General features: G+C 50.3%; 1 protein-coding gene across 1 annotated transcript in view; it reads right to left on the bottom strand.

The window, feature by feature from the left end:
* The window catches only part of BSN (bassoon presynaptic cytomatrix protein), a gene marked incomplete at its 5' end in the record, with an annotated part of 87,124 nt that overhangs the window by 12,258 nt on the left and 52,232 nt on the right, over positions 1-22,634 (bottom strand). Inside the window, one exon of the mRNA XM_083869775.1 lies at positions 1,002-1,460. Within this exon, the coding sequence (XP_083725901.1) occupies positions 1,002-1,460 (459 nt within the window). The remainder of the gene's footprint in view (positions 1-1,001; positions 1,461-22,634) is intronic.

The raw sequence follows: 22,634 nt of genomic DNA, 5'->3' as shown, positions 1-22,634 counted from the left end.
GCCTCAGATCCAGGCAGCTCCAGAGATACTGCTCTTACTTCCCTCCAGGCTGTCTCCCAAGGAGCACGCAGAAAGTCTGGGCACCAATGGGAGCCAGCCCAGAGCAAAGGCAGGGGGCCACCCTGTGTCCCTCAGTTCAGTGGCACATCAGCAACTTGTCTGTCTAACAAAGGCAGGTGAGAGGGTGTGCTGCAGGCAGGGGATGGTATAGCAAATGACCCCGGGCACAAAGACATTGGGAGACTAATAACTGTGTTTGAAAAACTGGGCCCCCAGCCCCCAAGGCACCCTTCAGAAGCAGGGCTAGCCCCAGGATCCTTGCTAGATGCCAGCAGAAATAAACAGCCCCTTTTAATTGGCTTGAAAATTAAGCAGTGTGGGGGGCAAGTCTCTGAGCCCATGGAGACCGTGCCATCCCACCCAGCCCCGGTGCTACTGGCAGGACCTGTCACTCTGCCAGCACAGAGGCACCAGAGACCACTTGATTTTGGGGGCACAAGGAGCCTCTTCCCTGGGGGCTGCACAGCAGCTCAGGGGGCAGCTGTTCCCTCCCAGCTGGTGGGGACCTTTTCCCAGGGGGAGCTCTGCTGGCTGCTGCTGGGATGGTTGCTTGTGGGGAAACACCATCCCAAGGCAGCCAAATGTTTCCCCAGATTGTTCTGAATTTTAGAAAAAGTGGGATGAAGAGTTTGAAAAACACCCACTGCTGCAACATGGAATAGTGGAAACTGAGTTTTCCATTTGATAACAAATCTCAACTACCCTTATATTGCTTTAAAGAAATCCAAAGGCCAGACATGACCTGAACTATTGCATTTTGCCCGAATTGATGTAATTCTAATAAAAAGAAGGCAAATACCAGCATGCTGCCATGGAGCCTGTGAAGGTCCTTCCCCATCTGTAGGCACAACTACTGATAGAGGCACAGCTCAGTACCACACCAGCCTGACAGGGTTTGGTGCCCAGGGATGCCTGGAGCTGGATGCATCCTGAGAGCTCACCTCCTGCTCCTTTGCCCGCGGCACCTCGGGGAGTGCCTTGGTCTCCTTGCTCTCCACCTCTGGTTTGGGGGTCACGCTCTTCCCCTTTGGAGCGACGCTCTCAGGAGCTTTGGAAGGCTCCGGGGCAGCTTTGGGCAGGGGCTTTTCCTCTGCCAGCACCGGGGGCTTCTTTTCTGCTGGCGGTTGGGGCTTCTTCTCTGCTGGGGCAGGGCTCGGGGTCCTGCTCTGCTCAGCAGCCCGGAGGCTCCTGGCGGGCGAGGGCTGCTGCTCGGGGGGTGGCCCCGGCTCGGCGGGCGCGGGTGCGGGCGTGGGCGCTCTCTGGCCGGCGGCGGGCGGCTGGTGCCGCGGGGAGCCGGTGGATGGCGGCTTCGGGGTAGGCAGTGGCATTGGGGCGGGGTCGCCGAGGCTGCCTTCGAGCAGCCGCTGAGTTTGGCAGTTCAAGCACAGCCATTCGTTCTTCTGCAAAAGAATAGAGGGGAAAATCCTGTTGAAATTCTGAGAGCTTCACCCCAGCAGGGATCTCATGGAGGAGCTCTCTGGTGGGACACCTGGCACCTAGTGCAGAGGACTTGACCCACCCAAACCAGATAACCGTCTGTGGAGGGGCAAGCAGTGTCATAGCCATACCCGGCAAACCATCCACATCCAACTTCAACCCATCCCTATCTTTGTCCAGAACCCAGAGATCTCCAGCCAGAGGTACCATGGCTGCGGCACAAGGATTGCACACTCTCCACCACAATCCCTTGGTATCACCAGTTCTTTCATTCTTCAGCCTTGTGATATTTCAGTTTTAAGTGAAATTAAACAATCAAAGGCAGATTACTACCGTAGCTTAACACTTCTCAGCTCCATACAGCTCCTCTCTCGTTCCGATTTGTTTTCTTTGATACAATAAAGGTTTAATAACATAATCATAAGACTCGCGGCTCTTTTTTTCTAGGTTAACAAAAACACTGGGTACACAAGTATGCCAGAATTTCCCAAAGATATTACCCAAAGTACACGCTGTGCAGGAAAAGAACAAGACAATCTTGTCTAGTGAAATTCTCAGCAAGAGCTGTCGTTTTATAGCCTGGAAAAAGCAGAGGCAAGTGGAACTGTGAGTGGCTGAGAGCCCGCAGGGCTACGGCAGGGGCTCTGCATTAAAAGATCAGAAGCGCTTTCCTCCCCCGGGTTGCCCAAGGGCTATTTTTACCCACCCAGGAATGTCCAGGAATAGGAGCCTGACATTTCCTTCCCTTTAGATGTTTCAGCACCTTAAATCTTTTCAGTTTTGCTGCTAACAGCACAATATGCTGCAGGTTCTTTTCCCAGACTTCTCCTTTGCTGATCCATGGCTCCCAAAGCTCAGGGTGGCCAACCTCAAGTGGTGGCTGGCCCTAAGGAGCTGTCATGCTGTCAGAGAGGTGGTCTTGGTCTTCAGTTGGACCAGCCTGGGGCCAGGGCTGTGAGCCAGCTGTGTCCCCCGGGGCCCCAGAGGCCATGGTCTGCCTGGAGAAGATGAGGTTCATCAAAATGACATTGAGGAAACAGCCTCAGGTTGTGCTCAGGGAGGTTTAGATCGAATATTAGGAAAAAATTCTTCACTGAAAGGGTTGTCAAGCACTGGAATGGGCTGCCCAGGAAGCAGTGGAGTTACTATCCCTGAAGGGATTTAAAAGATATGTACATGTGGTGCTCAGGGACAGAATTTAGTGGTGGGCTTGGCAGTGCTGGGGTAAGAATTGGACTCCATGATCTTAAGGGTCTTTTCCAACCTGAATAGTTCCATGGTTCTAATCTATGACTCTAAATCCCATACCTATGGGACAGCAACACTGTGATAGCCTTGTGATCTGCATCCCAGGAGTCTCCAGGTTACGATGAGAGGCTGGAGATGCCTTGCAGCTGGTGGTGGCCAGGAGCAGCAGGACTTTCCCACGGACACTTCTTCACTCCTGCAGCAATCCAGCCCAGGAGCAGCCACCTGGCCCCACGCTCTCCAGGGAGCAGAGGGGCAGGATGCCTGCTCCTGCAGGAAAGGGGCAGGTGTAAAACATCCTCCCACACCTAGCACCCTGCAGCAGCCCCTGCTCTTCACACCAACATCTTAAGAATACATTAGGGCTTTGGAGGGCCATTAAAAAATCCCTTTCAGCACGGTAATATTTAATTACTGCTTAATCAAAGAGAAAGTCTAATTAAGGGGCAAGTGCAGCCTATTGTATCTTAATGATTGCATTTGTCTTCTTTTATTTCAGAACTCGTTCCCGTGCCTCTGAATCAGATCTGTTCACCCCACTCCACTGTGTAATTATTCCAGACTGCAGAAGGAAATGTGATTGTGTGACACAAATTGAAACCGTGCCTCATGGAAATACACGACCTTTCATTTTTCATTCAGGAATCCCATTTTTCTTTGCCAGAGCTCCCTCCCTGATGCAGGCAGTGAGGGGAGGGCACGATGCACAGGGGATGGGTTGGATGTGCCAGGGCAAAGCTCAGCTCAGCTCCTGCCCATACCTGTCTGCCACACCATCACACCAGCTCCCAGCATGGTCCCAAAGGAGCTGGAGGAGATCAGCTTGCCTTGAACTACCCAGCCTGCCTCACTCAGGTCCTTTACACTCTCCCTGACTGGGGCACTGTATATCCTTATGATGTTCCAGCCTACCAGACTTTGGTGACTGGGGAGCTCTGCATAAGTGAGAGGCACAACTGCTTTTGCCCTTCCAGGGAAAAATTCAAGCCCAGAAAGACCATGGAAGGCCAACACTGGCCACCAGGTACAAAGTGCAGATGCTGAGTGCCGATCAGGTTCCATTCAAGGAGCCCATGGAGAGGCAGGTGTCACTGTTGGTGTGATCTCATCACCACGAGGCTTAGGGCTCCTCCACAACCAGATGAGCACAGTACTAATCTATTCCATTGGGAGGCCCATCCCTGGAAGTGTTCAAAATCAGGCTAGATGGGGCTTTGAGCAACCTGGTCTAGTGAAAAGTGACCCTGCCCATGGCAGAGGGGTTGGACTGAGGTGAAGGTCCCTTCCAACCCAAATTGTCCTACAATTCTATGATCTGATGTCTCTGCAGGTTGGCCTGAGCCTCCTTCCTGAGGTTCCTCTCAGCTGTGGCTCTGCGGCCGTTCCTCTTGGCAGCTGCCCCAGTTTGAGCAGCTCACCCTGTCATCCTGCTTTCGTAGATGTGACAGCTCGACTCTTCATGGGACCGCACTGGGAAGAGGATAAGGGAACAATCTCTGTTAAAAATAGCTCTGCCAAAAAGATTGTGGAGCTCCACTCTGAAATGCCCCTCATCTTTCAAAGCAGGCAGGAAGGCCTGGGTACCAAGGGAAGTGGGAAGGCAGGAACCAAGGAAGGTCAGGCAGAGAGGGTCGTTTGCTTTGCCAGCTGTGAGAGGTGCCAGCCAAGCCCCAGAGACACTCAAATTGAGAGACTGGCATATGCTGAGCTTGCATTTTCTCTTACTGACTTTTCCTTCAGCAGCTCTGGGATCTTATATGCTGAAGAGACCCTGCTGATAGTCCTACACCTTGAGCTTCAATCTGAACTTCTGTGGAAAATCACTGTGGCAGAAAAGCAGCAAAAGGATAACTGAATTTTCCTGAGCTGTGGGAGAGCCCCATCCCTGTCACAGTCAGTGCCACGTGGAGCTGTGTGTGAGCACAGACTGTGCTGCAGCAGCCAGCGCATCATTTGCCACCACAGCTCGCACTGGCTGCAGTGAACACTCCAGCAGCAGCAGCTGTGAGCTGCCCAGCTCCCACATGCACATGAGGGAGAGAGAAATCCTGCCCATGGCAGCTGTGGAAAGGTGGAGATAAGCAAAGCTGCCTGTGCTAGGGGGACTGCCTCTGGTAAATCATTCTGAGCTCTTGGTTCCATCTTTAAGAGACCTCTGCAGCCCCATCAACCCCAGCACTGACACCTGTCATGGGTGTGGGGGTTAAATTCCAGGTGGTCTGTGAGGATGCTGAAGCTGAGGCACCTCCCAGCCTTGTGCCAGTGCCCCATACTCTGCTGGTGACAAATGATCCGTCCCTCACCCGCAGCGTTATCAGCTCGGTGTTTGGTTATCCCACAGCAACTCTGCTCCCTCTCGCAGGGACTGGCTCTGAAGCAGCTTCCTCCTCCATATAACCTGACCTCAGGCACTTCCCAGAGAACAGGGCCAAGGGGATTAAGCTGTCCCTGAGAAAAATGCAAACATTGGAGGAGCTGGCTGCTTTGCTAACAGCTTGTAAATCCCCATTGAGATTAACCAGATCCCACGAAGATAATAATAATTAGGCTGTATTTAGTGCTTTACATGTCCAAACCCTTGGATGCCCAGGAAGCCAGGGTGCCTCTGGCTGGGGTGGAAAATGGGTAAGAAGCTTATGGCAAAGGCATGGCCGCTTCTGTCTGAGTCTCCACAGTTAAAGATGCTGGAGACCTTGGCCCTGATCAGGATGAGGATTGGGCTTTGCTTGGCACTGAGGTTTGCTGCCTTAGAACAGCTGTGCTGGTGAGCATGGGGGGCTTTAAACACGTGGAGCACAGGTTATGGGGAGCTAGGGCTGATGAAGGCTGTGGCAAGCAGGGAAGATGGGCAACACTGCTGGGATGCAGAGCAGGCTCCAGATGGAGGAAAGCATCAATAATTAAGAAGAGGGATGAAACCAAAGTGTGCCTGAGATGCCATCTGAAATGAAGAGGTGCTGGCATGGCAGGGCACACTGGAACACAGCCAGCCAGAGGCACCGGGGTGAGGCTGCTGGGAGCTGCCCAGCCTAGCTGGTTATCAGCTTACAGCCTTTGAGCATCACTGCCCTGATTCCTCAGGCTCCCTGCTTCCCTTGCCTCCAAAGAACTGGGATTTGCAGGAAATCACAGAAAAAGTAGGTTTCTGGAGAGACAGTGCTGGTGGGGTCACAAGAGGCAGGACAAAGCTCTGGATGCAGGGCATGAGGGACTGAGGGAAGGCAGCTTCGTTTAAGGGGGATCTAAGGGGGAATGACCATGCCAGTTTTCAACCTACCACCATGTGAGTGGCATCAGGGGATGCCAGATTTGGCCACAATTCCTGCTGGCTCTGCTGCAGGGGCAGCAAGTGCTGTGCCCATGGCTGCCCGTGCTCTCTCCTGGGGGTGAGGCAGGGTGTGGGACAGGGAGGGCCAGCAGTGAGGGCTGCCAAGGATGGGGCTGTGCCCGGCCTCCCCAGAGCTCCAGAGCTGGCTGGCAGGTGGCCACAGCCCTGCTCGCCAACCTCCACCGGGTCCTACCCTGCAATTGTTTTAATTTACTAATGGGCGACAACAAAACTGTAATTAACTAAAATAGAAGTCTTCCTGCATAATTCTGGTCAACGTTACCACTTGGCAAGTTAATTAAATGCTGAATTCCCCAGCGCCGCTGGGTTTTTTAATGATGGAGCCAGAGAGCTTCAGCACCACAGTTAAACATGAATCCTCTGTTCTTGGAGGTCTGAGAGGCTTGGTGGGAGCCAGTGGTGCCAGAAGCTTCCCAGCTTCCCCAGTTAGATGCTGGTTACCAGTCCCACCATCCCCATCAGCCTCTTGGCTCAACCTCTCCAGTGCCTGGAAGATGCTCAGCCATGGTCTTTATACCTAGGCAAACTGCTCCCCACAGTCTCACCCCTGGGACTCTGCCCAGTTACTTTTGCTCTACAGCATTATTTTACACAATCAAAACAGTATCTATTAAAATACTGGGACAAAAATCTGTACAAAATATGATAAGCAGCATGAGGTACAAGTATCTCGCAAGCCAGATCTCTCATCTCCCAGCATTAAATACAGTGAATCTCACCAGAGTATTTCATTTATTTGCTGACAAGTACTGTGCAGGGCTCATCACTGTGACAGATGGATGCCTGGAAAATATGGAAAACACTTCTGGTATCTAAATCAAGATCCAAATTAACAAGAACCTCATAAAATCACTTCCTTAGCCCTTCTCTCTGTCCTGCTAGCAGGAAAGCTCCCTTCAGGAGGGCTCCTGACAACCAGACACCTTCCACACACCCTCCCACAGCAGAAATGGGGGCATCTCACTGTGTGATCCCAGTTCCCTAAAACTCTGCATCCTTGTGCTAAGAACACTGCAGCTCTGTCCGTGCTGTGCATGGTTTTTAGCACAGTGTTAAAGGAAAGGGACTAAGTCATGCTTGATCACTGGCTGCCAGGGTTGTTTCAGACCCACTTCAGGCAATGCTGGGGGTCTGGCTGGCAGGTTCCCCACCTTCTAAGTGCTCCTGTGCCCTTCCCTCTCTCGGCCAGCAGCCTCCCTGGGCAACCCTGGTGCTCACTCATTTCAGATGCTGATGCCTGAGCACAGGCTGATGCTCACTCCCCCTTGGATTCTGCCCATTCTCCCAGCTAAACTCTCCAGTGCCCCTCCAAATCCCCTCTGCCAAGCACCTTTGAGCTGCCACAGTTTTGGGATGCAGGGGGGGATGTTGCTGACCAGGCTCTTCTCTGGGATTCTTGATTACAGAGGGGAGGTTGTACAACAAAATCTGACTGGGGCACGTTCACAAAGGATGCTTTGAACAATCATGTGCCATCAGCAGACAGCCACAGGCCTGGTTTTACCTCCACCCCAGCCCTTATCTCTCCTAGGAGGCTGAGGCAGTGATGGGATTTGAAATGAGGGCAAGGAAACAAAACGCGCTGTGACGGTGGAAGCACCAGAGATCAGAAGGAGAGATGGAGCACATGCAGGAGGTGCTTGTGGGACCTGCATCTGTGGTGAGAATAGACCAGAGGGAATTCAGGTGCCCCAGTACCAGGATGGGACTGAGACCAAGGGAAACTGGGGGCAGTGCACAGACAGGGGCATCCCTTGGAGGAGTATGTGATTGTGTGTCCCACACCATCATTGACAGGACACAGGACAGGGCAGAAAGTGTGGGGTACTTTACTAACCTGATTGTGCCTTTTTTGTTTTAAAACCACCTTAAAATCCCACTCAAGCTAAATGCAGAACTGTATGCATGTGTGCTTGCTAACTGCTGATTCTGAAGCTTAGCATATGTGTAGATACATATATACAGAATCTGTAAACAAAACAGGAGCACTAAATTGAACTCCCAGTGGTCAGCAGTGATGCCTGCTAGGCTGGGGGGAACAAGTGGAGCTCCCCATGCATCCTTCCCCCTGGCTGGCTCCCTCACCCACAGAGTAGAATGCCACTCCCAGCGTAACGCCACAGGCTCCCAAGTCCATCTGCAGGGAAAGGCAGAGAGGGGACTGCACACACCTCAGGCAGCTGAGTCTCTTCAGCTGCCAACTGCTCCACACTAATTGACTTCATTACCATCAACTGGGCAAGTTTTAGCACAACCTCGGGCTTGCAGATCAGCTCCCCTGAAAGCCACCACAGTTATTTCAATCCCTTGCTATATATAGCATTTGACTAAGCCACCCAGTGATGTGTTTTCCAGCAACAGACTATTCTTATCTGTTCCTGTGGCCTGTCTCAGGCTGATGGAGCTGATGGTCCCTCCCCAGCTCTATTTTAAACGTGTGTGATGTATTGACGGCCTTCACACCGCAACAATGTGATTAAAAGCAGCACAGGGTAATGAGCTCGCAGAGATGAGCTCTGCCTCACAGGGCTTGTTTTCTGCCTCCCATCTGCTCCACTTCATCCCTTCTCTGTGCTGAGACCTCTCTCAGGTGAAAAACAGACACAGAAAGAGAGGATGGAAGAAGCTGCACACGATGGCTGAGCACTGGAGCTGCTGTCAGCGTGTTGGGAGGGAAGGGAAGGACACGGGCAGAGGCATCTCCCAGCCCTGTGACAGCTGCAGGGAAGATGGTGTGTATTGCACCAGTGCTCCCTCCTCTCCCCAAATCTACCCAGAGGGGACCTGGAGCAGGAGCAGGATGTCAGCTCCACAATCCATCCCCTTTACTGATGCCATGGAAAGGGGAGGCAAGTGGGGATGAGCAGCCAGACAACAGCCAAGTGCCAAAGTGACCATCACAGTCCTGTTCCTTGTCTCTCTCTCTTCCCCTTGCACATCTCATCCAAGGGATTATGCTCCCTGCTCCTGGCTGCAGAAGGGATGCACCAGCCCTCCATGGCAGAGCCCGAGGGTCAGCCAAACAGCTCCCATGGGGCTCACAGCCTCCTCTACACTCCACATAGCCAGCGGAGGATTATTCCAGCTGAAAGTCTTTGACTGATGAGTAATAGCAACGCTCCCCTCCGCTTGCCTTCGAGGAATAGCTGTGCTCTTGCCAAGTGCAGCTTATTGCAGTGCAGCAGGCGATGGCCGGGCCAGTGAGCACCGCCACGCCAAGGGAAAGTGTCGTGAGCCTTCGTGGCCGTGGGAGAGCTGCATGTGGGGCTGTCACCACCACGACCAGCCTGGACCACCTGCAGCTCCCTGCCCAGCTGCAAACCCCACTGCTGTCACCTTGGGTCATGGCATCCCATGCTGGGCAGTACCTCCTGTGGCAGAAGTGGAGGTGGAATCATAGAATTATGGAATTGTTTAGGCTGGAAAAGAGCTCTAAGATCAAGCTGAACTGTTACCTCAGCACTGCCAAGACCACCACTAACCCATGTCCCAAGTGCCACACCTGCATGTCTTTTAAATCCCTCCAGGGGTGGTGATTCTACCACTTCCTTGGGAGGCCTGTTTCAGTGCTCAACGAACTTGCTGCAAAGACACTTTTCCCAGTATCTAATCTAAACCTCCCCTGGCACAACTCGAGGCTGTTTCCATTATCCTAGCACTTGTTACTCGGGAAAAGAAATCACCCCTGTCCTGGCTACATTGTCCTTTCAGGTAGCTGTAAAGAGTTGAAGTTTCCCCAGGCCTCTTTTTCTCCAGCCCCCTCCAGCTCCCTCAGCTGCTCCTCAAAGGACTTGTGCTCCAGACCCTTCCCCTGCACTGCTGCCTGCTGCAGTAAATGGATGGATTTTTTGGGATGCTGACCTATGGACAGGTATCTTGCTCTGCTGTCCCCTGGGCTGTCCCAGGGCTCTCAGCAAGGGTCCTTCCCAAATCTGGCTTGACAGAAGCTGAGGAAAATGCCACCAACTTTTCCATGTTATCAGGAACTATGGTGTTAGTCAAGCTCAGACTACTTTTTGCTATTGTTATTTCACTCTTGGACCCCAAAAATTGTATTTCACAGAACTGGGAAAAGCAGCTCACCCTGACTGACCCAAATGCCAAGGAGCCAGTTGGACAACCTGTTTGGGACATCTGGCTGGGACCCCAGAATAAACCCCTGGCTCTGGCATCCAGCTGAAGCCCCCACAGCCAGCAGCAGCTCCTGGCAGCTCCCACCCTGGAAGCATGTCATCATCTGCATCCCTGTGTGGCCATAGCCACGAGGCAGGCTCCCTCCTGCTCATCCCTGCCCATCTTCCATCCCGCAGCTGCTGCGGCAGGAAGCACCTTCTGTATTTTTGGAGCTTAAAAAAAGAAAAAAGAAAAACATCCTTTTTGAATGGCAAGAATGTTTCTAAGTCAAAGGATTTAAACTATTTTGCAATCAAGGAAGCCTATTTCCAAACGAGCTGAAGGCGAGAGCCTGGGTGCTGTGTGGGCTGTGTGAAGGGGCTGCTAAAAAAGGGTATACAGCTGTCCAAAATTTGGAAATCGGTGCTTTTGCAGAATATATATAGACATCCCTCCCCACTCAACATATTTCCTTCCAGTTCATTAGATTAAAAAAAAAATAATTAAAAAATCAGTAGGATACTGAGAAGAGCACTTTGATGCTTTTGGCTTGTCTAAAAGCTATGGGACCAATTCCCAGGGCTGTGGGTCAGCATCCATTGCCCTGGTAATGGCCTGCTGAGCAGCACTGTCACTGCCATGCTCCTGCACTAACACAGACATCCAGCAGTAAACCAGCTGCCTTTGGGAATGGGAAGCAGAGGTGCCACCTCCCAGCAGGGCAATAGTGGTGGGGATAAACAATGGTGGGGCTCCCTGGAGATGGTGAGGAGACATGGAGGCCAACCCCCAACCTCCTCCAACAGACCATTCTCTCTGTTACTATCAGCCACTCCCATCTGCACCTGGTCACCCCTCAGCACTTTGGTTCAAATTTCACCTTTGATTTACCACAGTTGCCACCACTGAGTAGCAGCCTTGACACTCCTTTATTTCTGTTGTTATTTCCAATCTGGATGTGCTCCTGTTTTTTCTTGGCCATTGGCTATCACCACACATCTCCTGCTACTTTGAACATTACCTGGTATTTCCTTCTGCAATGAGCAGGGGGAGATAAAACTGCCCCTGTCCTGGGATGGACTCAAGATGGAGCATCTTTCCAGAGAAGTGGGAGAAAAGTCATGTCCAGGCTGGACAGCTGGAGGTGCAATGGTGGGAGGTGACACGTGAGCACGTGCTGAGTATTTAAGAAAAAGGAAAATAGGAACAAGAGAGCAAATCTGATGCTGAAAGCACTTTTCATTTTCCTTTTCACTGAGCCTTACTATTCCTCTCTGTTTCATCTCGGAGAAAGAGCTAAATTAACTACCAGCTCTGTTCCGAGAGACTGGATCCAAATGGATGAAGTATTAAGAAGATTTTCTGTTCACAATAAAATCCAGGCAACAGTATTAAAGCAGCAGAGGGTTTGGTCTGGTTTTCACAGATTAGCTATGGCTGTCCCAAGAACTGCAAGCTCTAATTTTCCCATTTTGCTTCAACATGACGTTTATAGAGCTGTCTGGATCATTTACAGTCATTGCAGACCAGACTGGGATGACCATCATCTAACCACGTTGAAGAGAGGGATGCAGCTCTTGTCCTCCACCATGTCCAAGCTCCCTGTCCCTTCTCACCCACACACAGACCAGCTGTTTCCAGCACACCCTCCCTGAGGGCTCTGCTGGGTTCCTGCTCTGGCACTGCCAGTGATGCACCCACTGAGAAACTGCATCTTCTCAGCAAGCTCCAGTGCCATCCAGCACATCTGCCCCTCCAGCACCCAAACCCACTAGCACTGAGCCAGGAGTCTACTCCCCCAACTGATAAAGAAGTAATATATTGTTCATTTTTGTTTGAATCTATCTGGCCATGCATTGTAATTTACTCTGTGATCGGGTACTCTTTAATGAGATTTATCAGCCTGCCAACCAGCCTTATCTTTAACAGTGCCCATTATCAGGATGTATTTCTTAGCCAAGGTTAGCAGCAGCAGGAGCATCTCTGAACACCATCTGCTTGATAATAATCCCACAATAACGCCCAGGAGATGTGAAACAGGTCGAGCAGTGCCCATATCCAGTCACCATGGACCCCACTCCCGTTGAAGCAGGTGTGGGTGGTGTAGGGGCAAGGTGTCCCTCGTGGCTATTTCACACACTTTTGACACTGTGTGCAGTGTTACTGGAGGTACTGGAGTAACTGTGACTCCTCAGGAGCCACTTGAACCCGCATCCAGAAGATTTCAAGTCTGCAGCAAAAATAATGCCTGCTAAAGGAAACCTGGCCAACTCTACAGAAAACAAATGCACTACTCTATGTGTTTTCCAACAGAATGGAAGAAAATCCAAGAAAAGCTAAGTTTATCAGATGAGTCTTATTTAACCAAAACCTTCTTTTTTCATAAGCACTAGTGTTGACTAAAATATCCAGCCATACAACTAGTAATTTGCTGCATCTGATAAAAGCAGATTCAAGCTGTCTGATTGCTCTGTTTTAAATTGCAGAGAGTCCCAAGTGTCTATCAGACACTCATTTCCAAACCAGAAGAAAATCAGCATCTTGGGAAGCCTTAGCTTCCTTCCCCTAGGAGCTGCTGAGTCCCCTGTCCCCTCAACCCAAAGCAGCCCAGCAGCAGCAACCTGGGTTTGAACCTCTTTCATGATCACAAGGGATCATTTTCCTAGCAGGCTGGGGAGCCATCAGTGGTATGGCTTGGAAGCTGAGGACATCACAAACCAATTTCCTGCAGTACCTGCACATAAAGCTTTCCAAGCTTTAAAAATAGGTGTTTTAAATTAATTGCAATAATTTTAAATATTATTGCAATATGTTGGCAAAGACTGAAACCCTCACATGGAGGTAGCTGAGGGTACTCAGGGCTGTACTGCTAAGAGCCATCAAATCCCTCTTTTCATGGTCCTTCCTTGGGGAGCAAATGCACCACTGGAGGAGATATCTGCATTCATGATTTTTGCCCTGAAATGCATGAGTGCCTAGAGGACTGGATGCTTTGGTTTCTGTGGGCAGTGCTGCTTGACCACATTAAATGACTGCTGCTTCAAAAAAACGCACGCTCCAGGCTTCAGGGCTGTGAGTCCTAATTCCAGCAGCAGAAATATTTTAATTAAATGAACTACCTTTATGGAATAAATCAAGTGATAAGCTTGAAAAATTAACTCCCATAATATTTCATGCTGCTGTGCAGGTCAATTACACTAAAAGGCTGGGAAATGTTCTAGAAACATGAGTTGTTACAATGGAGATAGATGAGCCATTTTACTTCCCAAATTATACACAGCAGCATCTTTCCACACTCATGCCTTGCACACCCTTTCCCATCTCCTCACCTGTTGCCCATGGCAGAGCTGGAGTGGCAGGGACAGCATCTCCCACCTGCCTGGGGCACAGTTCCCAACCATCCTCCTCAGGAACACATCCCGTGTCCTCACCATGTGTCCTCATCTTGAGTGTCTCCTGACTCCTTACAGCCCACATTTTGGGGACTTGGATGGAATCAGGAATCATGAGCTGCCTACAGAGAGATAATGTCTCTTGGTGGGGCCAATTCAATTTTCATAATCTTCAGAACTTATTTTAAACTTAATATTCCATTGAAAACCTCCTTATTTTAACTTCAACCTCTGTTAGGAACAGCTCATATCCCCTCAGCTGGCACGTGGGGATTTGATGGTGACCCTGACCTGGATGGATGCTCCCACCAGCAGTGCCCAGTCTCTCTGAAGTCAGGAGGTAGGAACTGGCTACAGCTGCTGGGGTGGAAAAGCTGTGATTTTCCATCTCAAGAGTAAATGTAGCAAGAATGAAGCTGAGAAGCCAAAAGGAAACGAAATGGTGAAGTTCACATAAAATGGCTGCTTTTAAAAAAAATTAGAAAATCGTATGAATCACATGTTTACTCAATTTAATATGATCTGTGAAGGCATTTCCTTCCCCAGTTGCCCTTTCTGCAGACAGACATATGCCTGTGGGACTTTGTAGTTCCTGAAGCCACAAGAGGATACACCTCACATAAACCCTTTAAGTAATTTAAGAAGCTCCACTTTAAGAGTAGTTTGGGGCCAGTGCAGAAACCTGCTCCTCTAAAGGCTGGCAACACTGCCCGGACTTACAGCCTGAAGAAAAACCCAGACTTGTTAAAAATACTTCTGCCTAGCTCTACTATTCTCCTCTTCTCCTCATGTCCTTTTTGCTCTCAGCAAACAGATGACTGTTGGTCATACTTAACAGTTCTGACTAAACCAGGGAATTATGTAAAAAGGGGAATTTCACAGCTCCTTCGCAGACCCGAGTGCGGGTGTTTGTTCCCAGCAGGCAGCGGGACCTGCAGCCGCAGCCGAGCCGGGATCAGCCCTGCCCATCCTGGAATCCGGCCCCAGAGCCTGCATCCTGCCCTGCCCTGGACAGAGTCATGGCAAACCCACACCACAGCTCATGTCCTCATACCCACATCCGCACTTTGTGCGGTTATTCCCAAGTCAAATATTTCATTTCTTTGCCGAACTAGGGTTGCTTTTCTTTTTCTTTGAGAATATTTTGTCTCTGAATCAAGCAACTCCCTCTGAAATCAATGCTTACTGCTCCAACAGGCTTGGGAACCAGGTGCTCTTTGAACTCCAAACAATTAAAATATTCTAACAAAAAAAAAAGTGCCCTAAAACAGCCCTTCATGTCAGAGCTCAGAGACTTCTACTTATCTCCCAGTCATGGGAGACCACAAATAATGGCCAAAGGCTGCTAGCTGTGGCATGGGACAAACAAAGCATTCAGTGACCCCATCTGAAAATCCCAAAACAGATCTCTAAAATTAAGAAATCCCTCTTATCGCTCCCAAAGGTGTCTCCAATTCCCCCCAAATCCTCCCTTTGTGTTCCAGTGTTTCGTTGTACTCTCTCTTCCAGTATCCCATGGCAATGAGGTCTCTGGGCTAACTGCAAAACATCCTCTCCCCACCTCCCTTTCCTTGATTTTGTGTTGTGAGAAACATAAGCAGATGAAGGACTGTGCTCTCCCACCCTATCCTGGTTATTCACATTTTTGGTGCAAAGAGGCCCCCAGAAAATCTGCCTTTGAGGCTTTTCATCCATCACTCCAGGGAAAAGGGTGGTGGAGGTGGTCCCATATCTGTTTCCTTACAGTAACTCCTTCACAAGGAAAGCATGGGAGAGGGCATCAAGGGATGAGAACCGCATGAAAAACTTGGGCCATTCTCCAGAGACTTAAGGTCTCCTAATGTAGGGTTTATTTCACTTAAACTTATCTAAAATTTGGGCATCCAGTCTCAGCAAGTGACCATCTGCCCCAGGTGGGAGATGAGCATCTCTAGGATGAGAAGCCAAATCCCTTGCAAGCATCACCCTGGGTGGGTACCACTCTTTCCATCAACTTGGAGAGATAAACCTGAAAGTGGGGTGGGGGTAGACAGACCCTCCCCTCCCATTCCCAGAGGCCACAGCATGGCCAGCAGAGGGTCCCTGTGCAGAGCAGCCTGGGCAGAGCAGAGGCTCCCTGAGCACAGCACTGCTCACCCGCAGCACGCTGCCTTATTTTAGCAGGCAGAGCAGATGGCAGTGGGAAGATGAGGAGGCAAAGCAGCAGTGAAGAGAACGCTTTAGAAATAAAGCCCCATGCTCTGCTCAGGGGGGTCTGGTGCATTTTGATGGCTGTAGCCAGAATGAGCTCTGAGGCAGCTCAAGGGTTCGCTGGTGGGGGACCCATAGCCATGGAGAGGAGAGCCAGGGAAAAGCCTGCCCTGGTTCCCAAATACTGCTTGGCACAGACAGGGACAACTGGCACTGGCTCAGCATGGCCTCAGTGAGGCAGAAACAGAATTGAAACAATCCTCAGCAAAGGAGGCAGAGCCCTTGCAGAGGCTTCCAGCCCTGGCTAGAGGGTGCTTGGGCTCCACTGGCTCCTGGCCAGGGGCTGGGGGAAGCTGGGACTGTTCCCTTCCCCAGCGTCACCACGGATTTCTGCGTGGCTGAGCCTCAACATCTCTCAGGGCTGGATCTTCCCTGCCTGAAATACAGGGGATGCTCCGCAGAGCACCCTGGGTTTTGTTCCTCTCTGAGCCTCTGCAGAGCTGGGGACCATGACAGCAGCACACAAGAACCAGTCCAGCAGTGAGCTTGGACTGCAGCTTGAACTGCTGGGGAAGATGATTTACTCACACCCACCCTGTGACACCTGCCAGCACAGCCCCCCTGTGCCCCAGAGGCTGAACCCCACCCCGTGGGATGCTCAGAGATGCCATCCACATGGGACAAGAGCTGTGCCATCTCAGCTTCCTCCTGTCCCCTTCACCTGGTTCCACATCCACTGTGACCAGCTGGATAAAGCACAGCAGAAACCACAGCTGTGTCCTCCAGATCCCTGTCCCTTCACTTTGCCCTCCAACACACAAAATATAACTACAGCAGCTGCACTTTTCAAATTGTTTCTCCTCCAAACACCCCAGAAAGTTGTTTAAGTTGCAAAGTATTACCTGGGGCTTTCTCATCAGATTTTTAATTAGCTGAAACGATTTGCTTGTTGGGGAATTGTTTCCAGGAGCTCCTAAAGAGCTTTAAAATCAGCTGTAGGAACAACCTCAGAAGGGAAATGAATTTCAGCTGGGCAGAAAGTCCAGCACCAGGCTTCATCTGCCCACCCTCACCCCAGCAATTTCCATTCTGCCACACAAAGAATCGAAGCAATTTTTAAGAAAAAGTTTGATATTCCCTTCTGTTGGTGCAGGAGGTTCCCCTGGCTGAGCTTCTCAAACTGCTGTTCTCAGGCTGGGGACACATTTAATTCCTGGATTCCTGGCATTACCCTTGCTAGGAATTCCAGCTCCCTGTTGCTCTCAGCACACCTGTGTTTGACTGTGTATCAGGACTATAAACCAGGCACCATTCAGTTTGCAAACAACTATTTAACAACCCAAAAGGAGGATTTTTTTTTTTTTTTTCAAAGAGAAGGTGCCAGCATTCCTGTTAATGGGCTGCTTACTTATAATAGCTCAGTTTGTGTACTGCCTAGAAGATCTCACTTCTCTAGGTGCCATTTCAAGCAACATATTTAGAAACTCTTGGCAAAGTACAAAGTAATACATAATTTTGGATGTCCTTTTTCCAAGAGGGCAGGCCAAGAGCTCCTGCTCAGTTTCCTGAGAGTGTGGCTACGCTCCCTCATTAAACTTTGTGTCCCATTTCTTATCAATTTTTTTATGCCTGGCAAGGACTGCCTTTAAAATTTGGGAGATTTTAAATTAAAAATACTTGGGTGGCAGAGCAGTGACTTGCAGGTGGAGCCTCTTACCATCACCCCCAGTGCTGGAAGTGATCAGTCCTAAGCAGACACTGGCATTCCTTCTGGAAGGTCACAGAATACTAAAATGGTTTGGGTTGGAAGGGACATTCAGGATCACCTTGTTCCAACCCCCTGCCATGGGCAAGGACACCTTCCACTAGACCAGGTTACTCCATGCCCCACCCAGACTGTCTTAAACACTTCCAGGGATAAGGAATTCAGAGCTTCTGTGGGCAACCTGTGCCAGGGCCTCACCATCCTCAGAGCAGAGAGAAATTCAGTTTGCACTGGAGCAATCCATGTCCTTAGGAAGCAGGCAAGCCCCCTGGAAACACCAGAGCCCTTGCTGCCCCAGCCTCTGGCACTCTTTTTAGTTTTGTCAGCTTCTCAAGGGACATTTCCTAAAAACTCCCCGTTTTCTCAGGGAATGATCACACATTTGATGGAGCATTTTATCCCCTGGTGGCTTCCAAATATTGCCTATGCTTTTGAAATATTGCAGGGTGAATACACAAGGGAATGAAAAGTGGAAGCCCAAGCTCTGGAAAAGCCTTTCCACTTGCTCACAGGAGCAGGAAAGGGATAAAAATTGAAGGAGGAAAGGAGTGCAATCGTTGCTGGATCAAGCATAAGCATCTCTGTTAATGCCCTGGCTTACAATTACAATCACTTACGTTAATAATGGCACCTCCTGGCTAATCCCTCCTACGCTCCCAATCATTAGGAAGGAGCTGGTTTACAGCCTTATGTGAAGAAAGAGACTAGGGAAGCATTGGGGGTTTTAAGGAATCCTGTCTCACCACCAAGGAAGCTGCAGCATAGCTCCTGTCTGCCCAGTGGAGCAGCTGCTCTTAGGCACAAAAAAATAAGGACACGTAGGTAAAGGAAGCTGTTTCAGATTAAATGACAGGAGCAGGGATGATGATCTGTGCTGAACAGGTTGACTGAGGCCTGAGAAATGAACAGGGAGTGGAAAATGGAGAGACATGTCATTCCCTCTTCTGCTCTGCGGAAAAAATGCAGATTGGCGAAGTCAGCATTCACAAGGTCCTGTAACAAGGCTTTTAAGCAGGTAAGAGGCAGATGAACCCCCTGGAAGAGGTCAAAGTGCCTGTAAAGGTTTGGTATCCAACTCCTCCTCATGCCAGGATGTGGGTCCCCAGAAGTCATGCAATAGTTTCCTCTGGGAGAACGGAAAATTAGCATAAATAAACCCATTTCTAGCACCTGGGGCTTTGCCACGCAGCACCTGCCCTGGGGTGCCACACGGGGACCCACCTCCTGCAAGGGTCTCACACCTCCAGAAGACAAACTGTCCTGGTGAAACATTTTCCTCTCAGCTTACGCAGCAAATGTCAACCAAAAAGGCATTCAATCATGTGTTTCCACTCAGTCCCTAACCCTTGTGACAGAAAAATTATTGGAAAGGTGGCTGTGAGGTGGCCACAGGCCACACTAATAGCTCCACCACCGAGCCTGAAAACCAGCCTGGGTAACATAAGAATGAAACCCTGCTCAAAATATCCATTCAGAGATCTTCCCAGGCTCAGAGCCTCGCTATGCTTCAAAGAATGAGCTTGCTTTCATTTTCTATTTCACTTTGGTGTTTATTTTTGCTTCAGGCTGGTGCCATCCACCTTCCCCAGCTCATCAGCCAGTAACCAGGCCAGGAGGAGGAGGAAGGAGCAAATCTTTAGTGCACCTCCCCGGTCCATTCAGCTTTCTGCCTTTTCACATGCTGTGAGGTTTTGTGCTTTGATAAAAGAGGCTGAAGTGCACTGGTTTGCAGTGCTTGCTCCTCACTGCTGCCCAGCAGAGGATGGCTGCATGCAGGGAATGCTGCACTGGAGCCTGGGTGAGTCCTGGGCACTGCAGCACTGCAGAACCCTGATCCTCCCAGCAGCATTAATTATACAAGGCCTCCCTCTCCACCACAGAGAAAGGCTTCGTGGAGAGTAATCATGAGAGAACAGAGTTTATGCTGCAAAGCAGGGAGACTTTCGGAGAGGGATGATGGTGAGGGCCCAGCTCGCCATCCCACATCTCCTGGCAGTGCCACCTGAAGGGACACACTTGTGTCCCTCCAGCAAAGCCCCACCAGCAACCTAATCATCCCTTCCCATGGTAGGGGATTGGAACCAGATGGGCTTTAAGATCCCTCCCCACCCAAACCATTCCATGATCCTATGATTTAATGGAGGAAGAACAGGAACACCCAACTGCCCACCTCCTGAGCAGTAATTTTTAGCCACACTAATATAATGCCATTTCTGTCCACAGAAATAAATGTAATTTCTTTTCTTACCCAGCAGCGTTTTCTCAAACACCCAATGTACTCCCTGGGGGATGGAATCTTAGTCCTTACCTTGCATGGCTCACCCCAGCACATGTGAAGTTGGGAAAACAGGGCATCCCAGCACACAGCAAAGGCTGAATCCTGAACTACATGGTATGTGGAACACTATTAAACCAGGGTGAATCCCTGCATTGGTTGAGTTGCAGATACCAGAAACTGTCTTTCAGGTCCTGCTGATCCTTACAGAAGGACACAGCCTTCAGTAGCACACACTGTGATAAAGGCTTGTACTTTTTTCAGCAGCACAGCACCAATGTCCTCCCAGCGCCCAAGCTGCCCATTTGGGCTAGTCCTGCCCATGGACTTCACCAGCACAGCTTGGATATGGCAAGAAAGGACTCACCAGAAGAGCCTGGCCTGAGCTAGCAAAACCCAACCCCAACAATCACATCCCATCATCAGCATTCCTGTTGAATTCTTTCTCAGCATGGCCACATGCTTCACCACTGGCAGCCCCGCTCCTCACTCTCAATTTGTTCTATGGACCTTTACAGATCCAAAAGTCTGTAGGATACAGTTGCAAAATGCCACTGGGAAAAACGATGGTGCTTTGGTAAGTGGATCAACACCAGCAAACTCAGTCTGAGATGCTCCCATTGCAGCTGGAAACTGCAGCCCAGTCCTAAAGCTGCCTCCTCCTCAGCCCACTCAGAAATCCACTGTTACAAAGCCAATTAAACGCTCGATTAAGTGTCCCAACATGTTCCAAATAAAGCACTAACATGGCATGTTATTAAAAAAAATAGAAAGAAGAAAGAGTCAGGTTGTATAATGGTTTGCGGGCCCATCAGGATAAGCTGTGGCTACTCCCAGGGATGGAAATAGGAGCTGAACAGCCAAATCCTCTCACCATTTCTCACTAAAAGAGCTGTTTCTTTGTCTGCCCATCACAGCATTAGACCAAGACTCTGATTTAGGTGGTCCCACCATCCTCATCATCTACTGCTGGTACCTGCTCAGGGGCCACCAGCCCCCACGGTGCTCCTCAAAGAATGCTGCTCCAAAGGTTCCCTCTAATCCAATCCCCCCACACCTTTTGCCTTTGTAAGACCAGTGTCTACCACCACCTCCACCTGCAGCTCCTGCTGTGGGCAAGGGAGAGCTCTAGGACACAGGAGCCCACACACCCCACCAAGCAGCCTGGACTCAGGGGTCAGTGCTGCCATGTCCTACCAGACCCCAAGGAGCCATCTCATAAAGCTGACCATCACAAACATGATCCAAGTGTGATCCAGACCCCTCTGATCCAAGCACTTTGTCTCCCAGGGTAGAGATGGCAATAGCCTGCTGATGTTGGGTACCAGGCCCTGCACTGGGGACTGGTTCTGAGCTTCTTCAGACACTCATTGTTCAATGCAAGACACGGCAGGAGCAGCAATGAGTGTCCAGGCTGTCCCGATTCCCCTGAGAGCTCCATGCCTCATCTGTACCACTGCCCTCCTCTTCCCCTGCCTTCCTCCATCATCTCCTGCTCTTTGCTGCACCTGGCACAGCGTTAGGAGGACGACACAGGAATCCCCTCACTTTCCCCCCATGCCAGCTGTGTGAGGTGTCCACTGAGGTCTGCACCAGCTCCCTGTGAGGGGGACTCATCTGGGGAACCAAGAGCACATCTCTGGGCTGGTGCTGCAGTGGACATAAGGAATACTGCCCAAAGCAGCAGAGAGGCACAAGGCTCCCTGAGGCACAGAGCTCCAGGGCTGCCCCACCAGAATGGCTGCTGGGTCTGACTTGAACAGCAAAGGCAGAAAGCCCTGTGCTAGAACCAGGTGACCTGAATTTTGTGAATAAACTGAGTTTTTTTGCTCTCCAGTACATACATATGTGAAATCCTTTCTGATATCTATAAAACACTACGGCTGCTTTAGCTTGTCCTGCTTCCTCTCTGTGCTTCCACTTTGCCTATTTTTGCTTCCTTCAACCTTTCATGTGCACAACAGTAACTCTTTTCAAAGCTTCTCAAGGTCAAGAACACCCCTAACAAGGTGCATTAGGGCAGTTATTGATCTTCTCTCAGCCTTTCCCGGAGCTGTTCCAAACTGTGAAACCTCAGTCGGGTGATGGAAAGTTACTCAGGCCCTTCCCATGTTGGTGAATTTTAATATTCATGGCACCCAACTGGATGAGAATATCCAATGTCCTTGCAGTGACAGCCTTGTATGCCTGTGTCCATGTCCCTGCTGCAAGGTCACTGTCCCTGTTTGTCTGCTCAAGGATGGCTCCAGTGACTTTCTGAAGGATGAGTCTGTGGAAGTTTCACAGACAGAATACCATCATCCCTGAGAAGCAGATCTGCAATACCTACCAAAATAAGCATTTGCTGGGAAAAGCTGTCAAAACTTAGCTAGGGAGAAGAGCTGCCATGAAGACCTATTCATGTTATATGGGCAAAAAGCATTTCCCCAAACTTTTCCTTGTCACTTTCTAGGAAACACCATGGTCAATACCACATGGATGAAGTTTCACCACCAATTAAAGCAAAACCTGCAGTGAGGTGGTGGCTCCAAGAGCTCTTACAGACTATTGAGAAGTGGAGACTCAGGAATCACATCTGTCCTGATGCCACCTCACCTCCAGCACCATGGGCTGGCCCAGGAGTAATACTGACCTCCCCAAAGCCAGAGCTCCCTATTGTAAGCACAAATCTTTTGACTGCCTGAGCCACAGTGAGCACTCAGGGTCTGATCCTGACACATCCACTCACTCCCCAGCAGGACAGCTCTGGAGACACCTTGGCACTGCTGGCCCTAGCAGCTTGCTAGCCCAGGAGCACAGTAATAC

The sequence above is a fragment of the Zosterops lateralis genome (assembly GCF_965231275.1).
Source record: "Zosterops lateralis genome assembly, chromosome: 11".
Lineage (NCBI taxonomy): Eukaryota > Metazoa > Chordata > Aves > Passeriformes > Zosteropidae > Zosterops > Zosterops lateralis.
The sequence above is the reverse complement of the archived record's forward strand: the minus strand, read 5'-3'. Positions and strand labels throughout refer to the sequence as shown.